The sequence below is a fragment of the Pollachius pollachius genome, assembly GCF_949987615.1.
Source record: "Pollachius pollachius genome assembly, chromosome: 14".
NCBI lineage: Eukaryota > Metazoa > Chordata > Actinopteri > Gadiformes > Gadidae > Pollachius > Pollachius pollachius.
The window spans coordinates 17232335-17250220 of NC_136947.1; the positions used below are offsets into that span (position 1 = coordinate 17232335).

At 44.1% G+C, this 17886-nt stretch overlaps 1 protein-coding gene across 2 annotated transcripts; it reads right to left on the minus strand.

Annotated features, from left to right (window-relative positions):
* Window positions 1-13594: 13594 nt before the first annotated feature.
* Window positions 13595-17621, minus strand: slc25a42 (solute carrier family 25 member 42). Of its 2 annotated transcripts, XM_079750385.1 has the most exons (9): window positions 17352-17621; window positions 16811-16898; window positions 15583-15767; window positions 15388-15490; window positions 15158-15183; window positions 14896-15062; window positions 14530-14646; window positions 14186-14337; window positions 13595-13934 (listed from the first exon to the last, which is right to left on the minus strand). In XM_079750385.1, exons 3-9 carry the CDS (start codon window positions 15661-15663, stop codon window positions 13609-13611), a joined length of 972 nt encoding a protein of 323 aa, XP_079606511.1. In that variant the 5' UTR covers window positions 15664-15767; window positions 16811-16898; window positions 17352-17621; the 3' UTR covers window positions 13595-13608. The 2 variants fall into 2 exon arrangements, with proteins under 2 accessions (XP_079606511.1, XP_079606510.1); XM_079750384.1 differs by lacking the exon at window positions 16811-16898.
* Between the last annotated feature and the right edge of the window lie 265 nt (window positions 17622-17886).

Below are 17886 nucleotides of genomic sequence, written 5' to 3' on the forward strand. Positions count from 1 at the left end.
TCCCATGCAAATCTGAGATTGTACAAAAAAAATAGCACAGAGGCTTTTAAAATCGAATCCCATTATGTGGTTAATGCCGTCTCCCACACTGTGCACATACACACCCCTACAGCATGGTACACATGTAAAGACATGCGCTAACAGATATCACACACACACACACACACACACCAATTCTTAATTGTGGTTGTATTCAAAGGACATAGGAACTCCAGCCCGACAGACCATAATAGACTCATTATCATTCATATCAATTGTGCGGTAACAATAGCAGTGAATTGTGGAGTGATTATTTTACTACAAAGATTCGGCACCAAAATTATATACAAAATAATGGTTGTTTCTATACATATTTCTATGCATAATATTTTTTGGACTTTTAGGTTTGCAGCATCCCTTAAAATGTGTAGATAAGATCTAAAAAATGTATGAGAAAATGCCACAAAATAAGTTAGATAAAAAGATAAAGTCTGATTAGGTCTACATCCTCAATCACCCAACTTGCTGTAGTGACCACATCACCTGTCTCGTATTTTGGGAACAGGGGGGCAAAGAGAGAAGCATATCTAGAATGTTCTTCCCCAAAGGCTAGCATGTGCAGCCGCGTTGTTGCAAATTAATTGCACGGGTCTTGACTACTCGAGCGCTAATTCAATCTGTATACCGTCTGAGCAGCTTAGCCACAGAGCAGCGAGCGTGTTCTGCATCCGCCTGTCCACGCAGCTGCACTCCTGTACAGTGAGCCCCACTGTGGACAGCAAAATGGCGGTCACGCGAATCACGGGGTCGTGGGAGCAGAGGGGGAAAGGATTTTTGGGGTGTCTGGTAAAGACAGAAGGTTTTTGGGGGTCTAGACTATGGGGGGTAGGTGAAGAGAGGGAAAGATGGAGTGGGGGCGGGGGGGTGTTAGTGGAGGGGTTATTATTTTGGGTAGGGGGGTCCGTCTGGTCTGAACACAAGCTATTAATGTGGGAGGGGCTTGGGTGTGGGGGTAGTGTGTCTGGGATTGTTGTCGAGGTCATTTGCATAGTTAGGGTCGCGATCAGTGCTGCCCAAATGATTTGAGATCAGAGAAATTTCTGTGGTAATGTTCTGCACGGTGTTAACACGCTTGCTGATCAATTTTACATAACCATCCAAGCACAACTGCATTTTTTATTTTTATTTTTTTAGCAGAATAGACACAAACGCCATCAGCATGCTCGGACATTAATATTCTAGCAACAACAGTATCAAGGCTCCTACCATCCTAAGGCATGATGTTGAATTTGTCATTGGCCAATGAGGGAGGTTGAAGATAGATTCAGCCAATGAGAACAGGTAAAGAACCAGGAAGAGGCGAGGGAGAGAGAGTGGGCGAGTCATGCGTTTACCCTTGATGTGCCAGAGAGTACACACAACACCGTATGCTTTCACAGGACTCTGTCTCGAGAGAATAGAGAGTGAGCAGGGAGGGAGGGGTACCATGGATATTACAGTATTATCGTATATGTTAGCGGCTTGGCCTTCTGATTGTAACATAACATTACCGTATATTAACCTTTAAAAAAAAAAAGGCAATATAACATATGTTCAAATACAAATAAAACCATAAGCAATCCTACTTTATTTATCTAATTGTTTGCATGGTCTATATATTTATGTCAATTATTCAATTATTCAATTATTCAATTATTTCCTTGAGATATATATTCCAAGGCTCGTTAATAAAATACAATAAACGATTGTTGGGACAAAGAAATCACGCTGCACGCTCAGAAACCAACCCATAGCCGGGCAGTGGGTTTGTGTTGAAGTGGGGGGAGACGTCTAGCGGGGAGGATATCTACACAATAGATGGATCCATCATGCATTGTAGGGCCTGTGAGGGGAGACTAGTGCTGGGTTCACAGACAGACTGAAGAGGGCTCGGGGCGTGGGAATGGAGAGGAGAACATATGCAGAACATTCGGCCGACGGCTAGACTGTCTGGGCTGCATGAATGCTGCTGCAGCAGGTGAAAGAGGAGCCTGGGTTCAGGGGTCAAGGCCACTGAAGGGGCTGGCTGGCGGCTGTGTGTGTGTGTGTGTGTGTGTGTGTGTGTGTGTGTGTGTGTGTGTGTGTGTGTTTGTGTGTGTATGTGTGTGAGTGCATATGTCTGTGTCTACCTGTGTTTGTGTGTGTGTGTGTTTGTGTGTGTGTGTGTGTGTGTGTGTGTGTGTGTGTGTGTGTGTGTGTGTGTGTGTGTGTGTGTGTTTGTGCCACAGACCAGTTAGAAGGCATAGACACATGCAGCTTTTATGGCCATAAATCTGCAAAATATATGCAACACGTTTTCAGGCTCATTGATTTAAAATAGCCCGCTATTTGTTGTTGTTTTTAGTGGAGGGGTAGGGGCATTAATATCCAGTAGCAGTATAACAGTGCAGGGCAGTACTCTACGCTAACTTATGCCACGCATTCAGTCACAGTTTGGTGGATTAAAGGTCAGGATGTGACGTCCCGTTAAATCACGGCGGCGTTACAGAACCATTTGCCCCGGCAACATATCCAAGGGATGTCTAAGGTGCTACAAGCACAGTAGAGTTATATGAAGCCAATATAAGCAAATCTTGCTGGCTTCAGGGGAACTGACACTGCACTCTGTGCGGGTGATACAGTGCCCCAGAGAGCTGGGGGACGAACGGGCTCTTGCGGGGTGCAGGAGTTCTCTCTCAACGGGTGGGGGACGTATGGAACAGCTTCTTCGACGAAAAGGCTGCTACTCGACAATATAACTTTGGACAACGACGGTAACATTGACAGACAGACAGCTTCCTCTGGATACCTAATGGAGTAATTCCTCTCAGGCCCAACACTCTGGATTGATTTTCCACGTTGTGAGGGCCTCTACTATTCCTTCTTCACTGCCACCGATAGTTTTTTTCCCCAATTAGGACTTAAAATACAAATACACCCAGGCTTGTTGATGACTATTGATGCGTTCACTTGTGTCCTTCTTAGAGCTTGCATTCAGCCTTCTGTGAAGGAGATATTTTGGCTGTAGTTTTCCCCTCTCGGGGAACAGCTTGTTTAACAGTTTAAATGCACCGGCTATTGAGGGGTATTATCAGTCATCATATCCCTTGAAGGGGGAAAGCATTACCTCATCAGGAACTTTGCAAAGGAAAGGAAGTGAGTGAATGGGCGAGGGAGCACGGCTCTAAACTCTCTCTCCCTCTCTCTCTCTCTCTCTCACTCCCTCTCCCTCTCGCTCCCTCGCTCCTCCCCTGTTCTATGGAGGTTCCTGTAGGCTTCATTAGCTCTGCAGAAAGGGACGGCTCTTCCATGTCCTCTCAAAAGATCCATAGACCTGTCTCAATGTGTGTGTGTGTGTGTGTGTGTGTGTGTGTGTGTGTGTGTGTGTGTGTGTTTGTGTGTGTGTGTGTGTCTGTGTGTGTGTGTGTGTGTGTGTGTGTGTATGTGTGTTTATATGTATGCCTTCCCATTCAGAGGCTCAGTGGGCCTCATAGTCTCTCACTCATGCCTAAAGGAAGCTGAGCATTGACACCTTTTAGAGACTCGTATCTCTCTCTCTCTGTCTCTCTTTCTCTTTCTCTCACTTTCTCTCGCTCGCTCTCTCACTCTCTACTCTCTCACAATCCGTCTCTCATGCCTCTTCTCCTCTCTGCTCACCTGCTATTCATCATTGTCCATTTTATTATTCTCATTGTGTTTCCCTCTCAGACACTCTCAGATCTAGAACAGTAGGCTTCCACTGAGAAACGTTTGGATAAAAGAGGAATTGAGTGTCTTGTTTTACTTGCAAAAGTGATTTAGAGTTTTGTGTTTTCGTTTTGTTAACACCTTAAACAAGAAAAAACAGCTATCGCAGTCATTCATTGTTGGAGAAAAATGTTTCTAGAAGCGCCAAGGTTTGCAGAACATTATGTTCTAATTTTACAATCATTGAGGTTTCACTGGGATCTGAGTGAGTGTCTCAGAACAATAGACATTTCATTGTATCTGTTGTATTTATTCAGCTATCCGCCAGACTAATAACTTTCATAACCAGAGCATAAGCCTTAACTGTCCACCAGCTGACCTGAAATAATTTAAACTCACGCAAAAAATATCATGTTGTGTTTTTCATCGAATATGGATTTTTAGAAAGCATACAAAATTTTCTAAATTACACTTCTACTAGGCCTACTTCAACAATCACTCCCCCCGAGTGAATGAGAGAGAGAGAGAGCGAGAGAGAGAGAGAGAGAGAGAGAGAGAGAGAGAGAGAGAGAGAGAGAGAGAGAGAGAGAGAGAGAGAGAGAGAGAGTGAGAGAGAGAGGGAAGGAGAGTGGTTTATATGTTGGAACAAAGGGGTGCTCTATCAGGACTATAATCCAGCCATTGGTGATCATTCTGAGCATCTTCCCTGTTAATCTCAGCACACACGGCGAGACAGTTAGGATTAGCGTCTCGTCCGTCAAATGTCATGCAAAACAGAGCCCTGAATGCAGGAGGGGGAGGACAAACATGAAGCCTGAACCCAAATCCCTCCGCCCGCCTCGGAACACCCTCATCATGCCACCTCTCTCTTTCCCAGCAGGCTCTGTCTGCGGACAGCCTTGTGGGGTCCTCTGCGGTGGTGAGTGGGAGGAGGAGATGCATGTAGTGGAAAGTGATGGCGGAGATGGCGGGCAAACAGGCGTGATTAGCATGGCCAGCCGCCAGCCCGGGCTGCATTCATTGTCATCAGGCTGCATTAATGAGCTCAGTACACATGCAGACAATGTGCTGAATGCACGCGGCAGGACAAACACACACACACATGAGCACTCACACACGTGCACACGTATGCACTCTTGCACATACGTGCAAATTGCATATTCAGTTGAACACGCACATAAGACCGTGCAGTTAGGGTGTCAGTTATTATAAGCAGCAATAATAGTTGAATAAAGATAAATAAAGATGGCTGCTTCACTCCAATGGTTAAACTCTCCTGCATGACTCTCCTCTCTACATATCGTGAGCAAGGTCAGGTTTACCCGTATGGTCCCACAACGCACATGCTTTGTACTTAAATGATTGGCCAACTTAAGAGAAACTATTCTATGAGTTGTACGATGCTGATATTTTTTCATTGTTTGAGGAATAATTTAGAAGAAATTGCTATTTTTTGGTGTTCAAGAAACTCAACACCTTTGGGCGTCTCTGCCAAATCAATGTTTGGTCTTTTGTGACCGGAAACTTCAGTTAAGGTATAAGTGACACTGCGCTGAGACCGAGTCGTAAGAAACTGAAGCTTTGATACAGCTTGAGCAATGGATAGAAGATGGAGTGATTAAAGGAGAGACAAAAAGAGAGCTACAAAGAGAGAGGGAGGAGAGGGATGTGACGTCAACACCATGGCCTGGTTTACAAGTTCCAGGGGGAAAGGAGCTGCTTTTGCATCTCTGCTGCCAACCGAGATAGGCTCTATTTTAACACACGCACACGCAAACACACACACTGACACACAAACACACATACACACACACACACACACACGCACTCACACACACACACACACACACACACAAACACACACAAACGCATACACACCCATGAGCACATACATCCCTCTTTTTGGAGTCAGGAATACATTTGTAGGTCTTTTGTTGAGGCAGCATTAAAAGACTGGCCCAGTTTAATGGAAGAGCTACCATATGTACGGTGCTGTTAACACTTAGCATACTACAGCTTGATCATAAATAAAACATCATTATTATTTACACTCTTAAAAAAAAGTTTGTGTCTTCGAAAAGTTTTCGCTAAAAGTTAAGCAAATAACAATCTATATATCGAGTACCCAGTGGGTGGGTGTGTGCGTGCCTGTGTGTCCGTGTGTGCATATATCTATATGTTTATGTCTAACAGTCGGTGTGACCTCTGACCTTCCCTGCTGTGAAAGATTTCCCTCCCATAGGCTGGGGCCGCTGCTGTCTACTCCAACACACACACACACACACACACACACACACACACACACACACAACACGCACAGGGCTCGCTCTATTGGTATAGTTGTCGCTCGGCCACCCATTTAGGGCTCAGTCACGGCCACTTAGAGCACAGCAGACTTAGGGGTTCAGACGAACGGTGATCCAATGACATGTATTTATAATGAGGGGGTGCCAGGACGTCTTTGTTGCCTGGACACAATGTCAGAGCGGGGAGCGGCGGTGGGCTGCTGGGGCGACTGAGGGGACTAGAGGTCTGGGGGGGGGGTAAAGTAGGAGTCAAACAGAAAGAGGGAGCTGGAAGAGAGGCTGTGTGTGTGAGAGAGCAGGGTCAGACTACCACCCAACCACACACCCCTTCATGGATATGTATTCAGTCCAGAGGAGTCCTTTCTCTGTGTATTTATGCCCCTCTCTTGCTTGCTCGCTCACACACTCTCTGTGTCGCCTTCGTGGTCTGGGGGGAAAAAGGAATTTTCTGGTTACCATGAGAATATCATCTGAGGCTGAGTGCGTCCACTGGAATGCTTTTGTCCAGGGCTTCATCTGGTATAAATAAAACATACAGAATAGTTCTTAGATATGAATATGTACGGATATATCTACATGATATGTTTATTAAGGAATAGAAGATTGTTTGGCTAAGCTCTAACCCTGACCCAAGACAACATGGTGACATAAATAAGCAAGAAAAATAAAAGAGAAATAAATAAAATATTTTTGACTTCTTCAATTCCACCAGAATACAAAGATTTGTATTACCAGAAAATTTAGAACAAAACAATATCATAAATGAATTCCTTGTGTCTTTGTGTGTTATCTCTTCACCGAATACCTTAAAATGTCCAACATACTTCCCCTTTGGTTTCATGTACCAACATAAAAGTCAGTAATAGATTGTGAATACTTGAGGTGTGTTGTGTACATGTGTCTATGTGTGTGTGTGTGTGTGTGTGTGTGGTTGTGTTTCTGTTGTGGTGGCTGTGGTTGTCAGACAGCATTGTTGCAGCCAACCACCAGCCCCACCCCCACCTGCACCTTCACTACCCCCCTCCCTGCTCTCCCCCTTGGGCAGACGTGGAGGCCTGAGTGCTGTGGCCCATGACTGGAACTGTCCTTGGAGTCTGAACATTGTCCTTGGAGTCTCAACACTAGGAATCTAGGCCCGGATCCTGTCGTCCACAGTGAGACCACGGAGACACCTTTCCTTCCTTCAGTCTATTTAGCTTTAAGAAGTATCCCTTGGTTGAGTGGAATTGTCCAGCTATTGTTACAGTGTACGCTAGAGGAGGTTAAACAGCTGCACAGCCGTCCCCGAGATAGCCAGGTGCGTGGTAAAAATAAAGTGTTGAGTCAGGGAGCAGGTCTGAACATCTTGCAACTCTGTCACCTTGGTCTTCAACACTGTGCTCTTTCACCTGGCCTGGTGTGTGTTCATAGGGCTTTACATATAGGATTAATAATGTAAGTTATTATCAACGCAGGAAAACAGCGCCACTCATTTGTTTGTTTACCATTGTTTAAGATAAAGATTCAAGCCTTGTTCTCTGAATCAGAAGCGTCCTTATCTTACCACATCTAACCAATTCAAATCCCAGTCAGTCATGACGTTGCAAAACCCAGACAGGGGTTGTGTCTGGGATTATGTGAGTGTGTGTGTGTGTGTGTGTGTGTGTGTGTGTGTGTGCGTGTGTGTGTTTGTATTTTCCCTATGGCATAATTGTGACCGTCCCAACTGACTACGCCTCCTCTGAACACACTAGCCCAGACATAGAGGTCAGAGGTCAACACTGTTGCAGACGCACACACACACACACACACACACACACAAACACACACACACAGGCACACATACACAGACACGCACACACATATGCACAGGCACACACGCACAAACTAATGCATACAGCCACACACACACACACACACACACACACACACACACACACACACACACACACATCAGTAGTCATGAGGTTCTGTGATGGAGGAAGCATCTCCGTCCGCCAGACGTTTGCTCTCTCTGGTTTTATCTCCTCTTCCTCTTCCTCTTCTCTCTCTGCTGTCTCAGCACAAAACTGCTGTGTCAGACCTGTGACACCACACAGGTGCAGAAACACAGAGCATGCAAAAGCACACTCGCACAACCACACACACACACACACACACACACACACACACACACACACACACACACACACACACACACACACACACACACACACACACACACACAGTGTGTCACTGAAACTCATAAACCTGTGCACTTTGTGCCTCTCCCCCCTCCCCCCTTGCTGTTATTTTATGTTTAAAGCTCTGTGTGACAAACACCACATTTTACTCATACTTTGTTTTCTGTTTATTTTCTCTTTGCAGAACGACATCCTGGGTGCCAGAGCCCTGGTGTACATGAAGAAGGACTCTACCAGCCACAGCCAGTCCATTTGGCTAGACCTTGATTGTTAAACGGCCGCTATAAAGTGTTGCAATGAACAGTAATGTTGTGTTATAAGAACTGAAAGCCCATGCGAGAGTGAGTTGTAAAGTATATGGAGTGCTTGGTTCCACAACGCGATGCTCTCGTCAGTGAGTTATGTAAGAGGACAGCGGGAGTGAGATGGTTGGGGGGATAACAGTTGTCTATTTAATCTTTTAATAACTGTAAGCTTTTATGTCATTCATTTTGTAGGATGCATTGTGTATGTTGTATGTTGTCCCGTTCTGATTTCAATGTTTTTTTTGTATTATTATTTTTTTGTCTTTTTCAGTTCCGTTTTTCTCTTTTGTTGCAAATATGCAATGGTTTTAAAGAGTTAAGCTTCTTATTGTTGTTGGTTTAATAATGTACAACAACTGTATAAATATTTGACACTGCATGGTGTGAATAAATATTATTATTTGCATCCTGTTTCTTTTCACAAGTCTCATGGTTTTTCCAATATAATTTGCCTTTCAACCTTTGTTTATTTGCCCACGTTCAGAAACGTCACATATTATAGTGTAGTTAGCCGATAATGATTCACTTCAGGCGACAGCCTTTCATGATTGGCTATTATTGGCTATTATAAAAAAAAAAAATGTAGTTAAAGGAGGGGAGTAAGCCTGTAACGGACAGCGATAGAGAGAAAGCTAGAGAGACAGAGCCAGCCTTATCATTGTTCAGTTTGGTAGCCTACATATTGTTACATAACAGTAGAGTTACAAATGAATAATGAACAGAGCATGGTGCTTCCGACCTTCTTTCCCCTCATCGAGTTTAGCCTATTATTGTATTCCGGCTGGCACGCGGATTTGTTCGGCGGCCAGAACTAATAAAACAATATCCAGTCCAATATTTTAAATAAAAATAGAATTTGCTCATTGTTAGAAATCTTAACAAATGAAGATCATTAGGTTGGGCAGGCCCATACGTTTGATATTTAGGTCACCTCGTGCTGTGGTTCAATAAGCAGCCTGTATCGGAGCAGTGATCCTTCGATGAAATGCCGTTCATAGGCTAATAAACCATAGAAAATAAGAGATTCTATTAACATTTGTAAATTATATAATATAGGTTAGGCTTATTGATAATTTGAATATATAAATAGGATTTGAGCCAATGTTCTCTTTATGTAGTGCGATGGGTATAGGCCTATTAAATTTAATTATGGACCTGGATTTATCTTTTAGCATACAATTTATAGTATTGGCTTGCATTAAAAAAAAAAACCTGCAGATAATTAAATCATCTTACAACTACAGGCCTACTATTAATAAGACACAAGAGGTCCTAATCTAGCCATTGCAGGTTTAAAACGGCCAACATACTAAATACATATTCTAAATACTAGGCTGAATACTAAAGAAATACGATAAAGACTAGGCCCAAACGCAATATTATCTGAGGTAGGGGGGTTTTCATAATTTGCCAGACAAGCATATTTTATCCACAAAATAGAATAGGCCTATTGTAGATTTCCTTTGAGCTAAAAAAAATTGCAAGATAATACAGGTTGTCTGAACTCTATTTATTAACTATTAAGAATTATATTTCAATGAAAGCCTACTGTATAGTTTAGCCTGGGCCTAATTGGATTAGTTATGGGAGGGTGGGGGTAGCAACAAGCCATCTGAATAAATGCAAATAGGCTCTTAGTGGGCATCATGCCAGGTATCTATAGCAACCACATTTTGTGATCTTTGTCTTCCTCCATCCCTCCTTCCTTCAATATCTGGGCTAATTACTTCTGTCTCCCTCTGCCTTGTCTTCGCTGGCGGTTTCCTCTTTCCAACAGACCCTTTGCCAAAAACTAAATTTGTAAAATAAGAAGCGTGCTGGTTAAGTGATCAGTTTTAATGTAGGTATTTTTGCAGGGTAGGCCTGTAGTATTTTTCTGTTAAACCGTCCTAATAGCTCCTTACTAATATCGAATATCTTTCATCAGTAAGCCTATTGTCGCTGGTCCACTGTATGATGGGCCTCACACTTTTTTGCTATTAATCATTGAGGACTGGTCAGTCAAGGTCAAGTTCAAATTCACAGCGTGACCCCAAATTTCCACAACCACTTGACAAGTCCAATTGTTGTGTTATACTGTCACCTATCGACCACTTTCAAAGCTAAAAAAGATTTGACTTGGTTTTGAGAACTCTGTATTTCTTTTAATATAGTGCTCCCTTGTGGTCACTTTAAATAACACAGGTTTTAATGGAACAAAACACAAACGTCACTTGTCGATTGGTTTGCATTGTATATGAATCCCTAATGGTTAACACATGCCATCACATGCATAACCTCTGATTTGTTGATATAGTTACCCGATACCTACTAATCTCTTTTAAACTTCAAATATATAAAATACATTCATATTTACAAGGCAAAACGTTGAATAGGCCTACCTTAGAATACGTAAAATTGTATAAAGAGCTGTAATGTTCTTGGAATGAATAAACATAGTATAGTTCATGTCAATGTCAGGTTTATTAAAGAATCTCTGAGGCTGCCTACAGATCACAGTTAGTGTGTTTACATTCATGTTGGCACAAACCACTTTACAAAACAGATAATTCCCCTGTGTCAAAACAATTGCAACATGCACATACACTGATCCCATGTCTTTGAACGTCTGCATATGATTAAATAACTTTGTTAAAACTTTATCTATTGCATTAAATTAGCAATGGCTACATTAGGAACACAAAAGACAAACCCCAAAAATTTAAATTTAAAGTAACACATCTTGTTAACATACGTATTCTTTCATATTAAGCCACTTTATGGTCTTACGCAAACAATTGAATAGGCCTATTAATAATGTAAAAAAAGAGGAAATCATTGTTTTGGCATTTAATGATTGTCTTAATTACTCTCCAGTTCTTAGGTAATACTCTGAGACCAGCTGTTATACATCTGTTGTATACTTTCAATATTGCCCTGTGCTAGACAGAAATGTCCCTTTGTCCTTTGTACCTCTCCTTATGTCCACACACACGCATCTTATGAAACGAGAGGACAACAACATTTCCCTCCTGCCAACTCTCAGCACACAGACTCCAGCAATCACTGAGTTACGGTTACATTTTAAGCAGGCATAACACCTAAATTACTGTTATGCCATTGAGACAGGCAGGTTACAAACAGACCTCACGAACAGGGATCTCAATTAGTACAATTAACAACAAAAGCGATATGAAATATCTATTTAAATGTCAAAATTTCAGTTTCACTGTGCTATAGCAAATTCTGGAAAAGCCTATAAAAGTGAACACAACCTGCTGCAAAAAGGTCATAGGTTTAGTATTTAAGTCATAGCAAGATCATTACTATTCCCTATGAGGCACTTGGAGGTCAGTATCGAGAAACCAAAGAACAGATCCAGCCGTTGACCGAGAGCAGCATAACGGAACAGCCAGGAGTAGCAACATCGAGCAGAAACATCGCACACATGGCATTGTTATCAGGCCGACATGGGGATGGGTTGACCCACCGTGGGTAATAATAAAACGATGGACCCTGGATCCACCAGAGGAGAGCTGGGCTCCACATTAAGACGACCCACTCATTGGGGCGTCCGATGGGCAGCTGATAATAGGGGAGGCTCCCTTTGTGTCCCTAAAGCCTTCCCATACCTACTCTGAAGTAAAGCACTATCGTCTTCTTCCCTTAACGTTTGTGCTGATATTAACATTGCCGGAGCATTGTATGGTACCGACATAGATCAATTGATTCCGGGATATAGCAGAGATACAATCAACAACTCTCTCTACAAGTCTTATACCAGTGTATGGTAAAGCAGGGAGTTACATAGACCGGTGGGGGGGGATACCATGTCCCCCTGGATGTGTGTAGGATGCAACCCCAACACACACACACACACACACACAGTATCGGCCTACCACAGGTTGCAGGTTCGAGGTTGCAACAGCGAAATACACACACAATAGTGCCATACAAGGTACATACATGCCTCCAATCTACGTACATGTAGGAGGTCCCTTGGCCCCAGCACAAAGCTTCCTGGTGTTGGCACACATGTGTTTATAAACGGGCTTCCTTACCTAGCCCTCTTTGAATCTGACGCCACAGAGCCGGTCCTCACTTCCTCACCACCAGCCCAGCTGCTCGCATTACTCATCCTATAGTGAGAGCAGCGGTCCTCTCAAAGCTTAATGGTTCAAATATAGCAACTATGGTTGATATTTAAAGCCTCTGCTGGTGCCTTGTCAATGCCCCCTGAAATGTGAACACAGCAAAAAGCCAGAAGGCTCCATGGGACACACTGGGGGTCTAATGTTATACAATACTACTTTTTTTTTACAATTAAACTAGGTGATGCCGATGAGATAATTTTGTGGGATGTTATAATGCATCATATAATGCATTGTACTATTTTATATTTTAAGTATTTGATATGAGGTCATGTTATCAAGCCAATTATTCTCTGCCTAGACGTTTTAAAGTGTCAAAATCATGAACGGGATTAAATCAAAACAAAGCTGAACCTTGTCAAAACTATTAATGGCATCAACAACTGGCCTTATATGGGTTCACTTTATATAAAGTACTAATGCTCGGGTCAAATTCAAATGAAGCACATGTTATCCCCCCTTACCATTGAACGCTTGACACTGCTCTGACATCCTCAGCTCGCACAGCAGATGTGTCCAACTGGATGACCCTGTTGTTACTCAATTGAAAAAATACGATCAAGAGGGAGAGCACTATTAAACCACACTACCATCAGTAACCTCTATTCATCCATCTGCTAACAGTCCAAGATCCAAGATGCCAAGCACATCCAAATGAGTCGAAGTCCGCCTACATCACGAGAAAGGGTGCAGGTGCGTCGCACAGACACACGCGCGCAATGTGTTTATCGGCATCGTTGAGGCGGCAGATTCACAAGAAAGTAACACATCTTTGAAAAACGACTCGACGACTCAAAGATTATTGCACATGAGAGGGCCCAGAGCGGGTCACGGACGACCGCCGGTCCAGGGGGGCTTTGTGACCCACCGGCCCCCTGCATCCAGGCGACGCCTCCAACCACCGGCCTGCCACACCAGAGGCAGCGTGTGTTTGAATCCTCCTAAGTGGCGCAAACCGCCGACACCACAAACCCCCCGCCCCGCCCCTGTCCCCCGCCTCACCGGCCACCTCCAGGGGGTTTTACCGGGACGTGTAGCCCATTCGGTGCAGCTTCCTCAGGAGGATCTGCGTGAGGTCGAAGGTGGTGAAGCTGATGCCCACGGCGATGGGGCCCTTCACCCAGTTCATGCTCAGGCCCTTGTAGAGGCCCCGTACCACGCCCTCCTCCGCCACGATCTCCCGCATGGTGCCGGCGATGGTGCCGTAGGTGTGGCCCGTCACGCCCGCCGTCTGCATGCGCCGGCGCACCACGTCCAGTGGGTAGGACGCCGACTGGCCCAGCAGGCCCGCGCACGCCCCGAACGCCAGCCGCTCGTAGGAGTAGGGCTGGGGGCGGCCGCTGCGTTCTGCAGGGTGGGGAGGGGGAAGAGCCATCAGAGGGTCCCGACGGGAAGTCGCTTTGAGTTAATATAAAACGTCCTAAATTGTTGAGACGCTTTTACCTTCTTATTCTTTTAGACACAATGTAATTAATAAGTAGGTTAGGGTTGAGGCCTCTTGCCTCAAGGACACCTGGCAGGTAGGCATGTGAATAAGTGGGATTCAAACACCACTAACCGCCGCCCGGGCTTCCCTGCAGCGGTCGGGGGGGGCGTACCTGCGTGCACTTTCTTGAGGGTCTCGTAGGTGAAGAAGCTGATGCCTGCGTAGGGCACGACGCCCAGGATGGTGGGGGTGAAGCCCCTGTACAGCGTCTTCAGGCCCTCCTCCCGTGAGATCCGTCCAAACACGTGCACTATGTTACCGTACCTGTGGGGGGCCAGTGAGGGGGAGGGACGTGAACCTTGGGGGTACAGGCGATGGAGTGGGTTCAAGGAAGGACATAACGCCTCTGAACCAAGACATCGACAGACATTTCTCCTGAGGTTGAGTTTTAAATAAAGAAGGACTGGTCTAATATCGACATTTGACTTTGAGTTAGTGGGAGATGACCGGCCTTACATTTCTTTGGGTGTGACTGCCATCCTCGCACGTACCATGTCCAAAGGATAGGTCAACATGGCTGCAGTGGTACCTGCCATGGAGCCAGCCAGTAACCTTGGTATCGGAGGCAGGGCCCTTGAAAGCAGAGGTCAGGACACGTTATTAAAATCAGCCAAGTTGCCGAATATAGGAACCTTTCTCAATAAAGCACTGTAAAACCAAAATATATATTTCTGTACTTTTCTGTGCTTTCAGGATTTAGATAATGACTTAAAAAATACTTCATATCGGTCTAACTAACACACACAAGTTAGTCTGTTAAAAAACATAATCAATGTAGAACCTTTTAGTTGAAGGCATATTATGGTACTGATCACTACTCACTTCCCTTGGAAGCCATATATTCCCCCCAGGAATATCTTGTACTGCTCATGAGCACAGAACTGGATGGCAGCGTAGGGGATGACCCGCACCATGGTGGCAGAGTTCCCCCTCCACAGGCTGAGGAAGCCATCCTTCAGGTAGGTCCGGTAGATCAACCTGTAGGCCTCCTGAAGACACACAAAAACAAAGTATTAGTGTGTCAGTTGAACAGGTGTGTGTTTCACTATCAAAGAGATCAAATGTCAGATGTGCGTCAACCTACCTTGGCAGAAAATCTTGCGGAGGACACTGAAATAAAGAAGACAACACACACACACACACACACACACACACACACACACACGTAAACATTGGCTTCATGATACCCCTGACCAAATATTTGATGGAGCGAATATTCGATTTACTGAAGCGAAAACATGATGAACAGATTTTACAGGTCCTTCTGCTGTATAATATCCTGCAGGCTAGATCCCATGAAGTTTGGTAGCTTGCCTTGGAAGATGATCTTGGTTCTGTCCAACGGGGCTACAGCTGTCTTGGCCAGGGCACCCGCTAGAGCGCCCGACAGGAGGGAGTTGAGGACAGATGGAGTTGGCTGCAGACGGACAGGGACACAGCTTAGAATCACCACCTAGTTAGCAGGGCCATGGTGTTCAAATCAACCACACACACACACACACACCTTACCTCGGAATGACTGGAGGAGGCCGATGGCAACACTTCTCCCGGTGTGTGTGTTGCCCGTTGGTCCTGGACACCATTACCCATCCCCAAGAGCTACACACAGCCGGCCCTGGATGTGCTCATGTACTCCGGCCAGCAGGTGGCAACATCAGCAGTTGCTTGCAGCTCAAATGTTGGTTTGGATTGTTCTAGGAGAGGAGAGCGAGAGACAGAGGAAAGTCAAAATGAAAAGGAACAGTAGATATGTGTTTAAGATAGTAACATATGCAGCTGACAAGTTGGGGAACTTTCAATTTATTGGGCTAGCAATTGATCAATGCTTAAAGATAATTGTTCCTACAAAAAGTAGTTGTCGTTGCTTGGTCGATACAGGAACCATTCTCACCAATCAAATGGTCTGTCTAGTGTAATGGAAAATTCAGGTTGGTTAGTTTTAATACTTTAAGATTTTAATTTAAGCTCTTCAGGTTGTGTTAACTAGTTCCCCTTTGATAACCTTTTGACTGGGGTGAACCGGTCACAAGAAAACCCCTTATGTTTACGAAAAAAAATCCTGTATATCAACATTTCCCTCACATGAATATATGAACAAATGCATTGCAGAGAGAGGGTGAAACTGTGTTAAAAGGCTGTTTGAAACTCGATTCTGGGCTCACTCTGCAGTGTATGCATACATTTAAATAGAGTAATTATCTACAACTATTATGCGCTTTGTTGCATTTAGAAATCGTACATGTCCTAGACGTTATATCTCATAAAGAAATTGCCACGACACTAGGCTTGGAAGTTGAAAGCCTAACCCTAACCACAATAGCAGAAGAAAACACCCATGATCCACCCATACATTCTTTGGTAAGATAGAAGCCTGTGTTCTAGTTTGTTCCATTGAATAAGAACCATTAGCAAATAAGAAATAAAACATTGATCACTCACAAGCCCATTCGTTAAACATTTAGTAGGACTATGGCCTTACGATTGGGACATTGTTTAACCGCGGTAAAATGGATGGAGGGTAAGGGTCACTGGAGAACAATATGACTCTCGGGAAAAAATTACAGTAGGCGTTTCAGGAGATGTTTATACAATGCTTTTGTAAAAGCTGTGTTATACAAGAGCCAGAACCTATCATACACCCAACCCTACTTCCTCCCCACACCCAACGAAAGACTTTAACATTAATTCAATGTCTGTCACTTCCAGACAGTGTACATTATCTGATCTTCCGACTTACCAGCACGTTTTGTATTGGATGTTCCTGCAGTCAGTCTGATATAATTTGCCAACTTTTAGACGGGGAAATGTCCGAGTTGAGGCTTTCCCTAAAAGTAATTCAAAAACTTTAAGATTTTTGAGGTACTGGTATGTTTTGTTTAGGTCCTTCATATGCATTCTGTGTGTGTGTGTGTGTGTGTGTGTGTGTGTGTGTGTGTGTGTGTGTGTGTGTGTGTGTCAGTACTGAGGTCAAATAGCCTATTTGTGTGCGTTACTCTGCTGATCACTAGTAAATAATGTTTACGATGACGTTGCAGAAGCATTGCCACCCGGCCTCCCTTCAACATTACCTTTCATGATCCTCGTGATGACAACCAGACAGAGAGCCAGGGCTATCAGTGTTGGCGATAAATACCAACACAACAATCTTTGTACACAGATACCCCAAACGCTACTAGCTTACAACCTCTAAGTTGTTCAACACTGCCCTCGTCGAGGAGGAAGATATATAGCAATCGACGGTCAACAGTTACATACATGGTAACTTCCAGCTCGCTTACCTTTATCGTGAATTACACCCTCGTTGGTGTAGTTATGCTGTATGATGTGGTGTGTCCTATTCGTTAGCAAGTTGCTAACCAACTCTACTCTACGAATTCCGCAGCGTTAGCTATTCTGTATAACATGAAAATGGAGAGTTTTGCAGAAATTGATCAAGCCGTTACATAAACTTTCTCCATAGTGTTTCATGCACTCATTTCTCCAACAGTGACTTTGAGTGACTAGAATAGTCCATGCTGTTATCTAGCTATCTGGAGTTACTGCTGCTGTCACCGATCTCAACAGCAAGGGCGAGCCCAATGGGATTGTGGGAAATTGAGTCAGTCCGTCAGTTTCTATTGCCCATCTCTCTACAGCTTGGATAGGTCCATTCGATTGGCGTGAAAAGGAGGAGGCGAGATTGAGACTTGTTTCGATTCTCTAGAAAAATGAAGTACATGTCTTGAATGACTTTATTATAACCAATTACGCATAATACTGCCAATCAAAATTGGATTGCTCCTGCAATCCAAGGACCCAACCCATAGCTGTAAA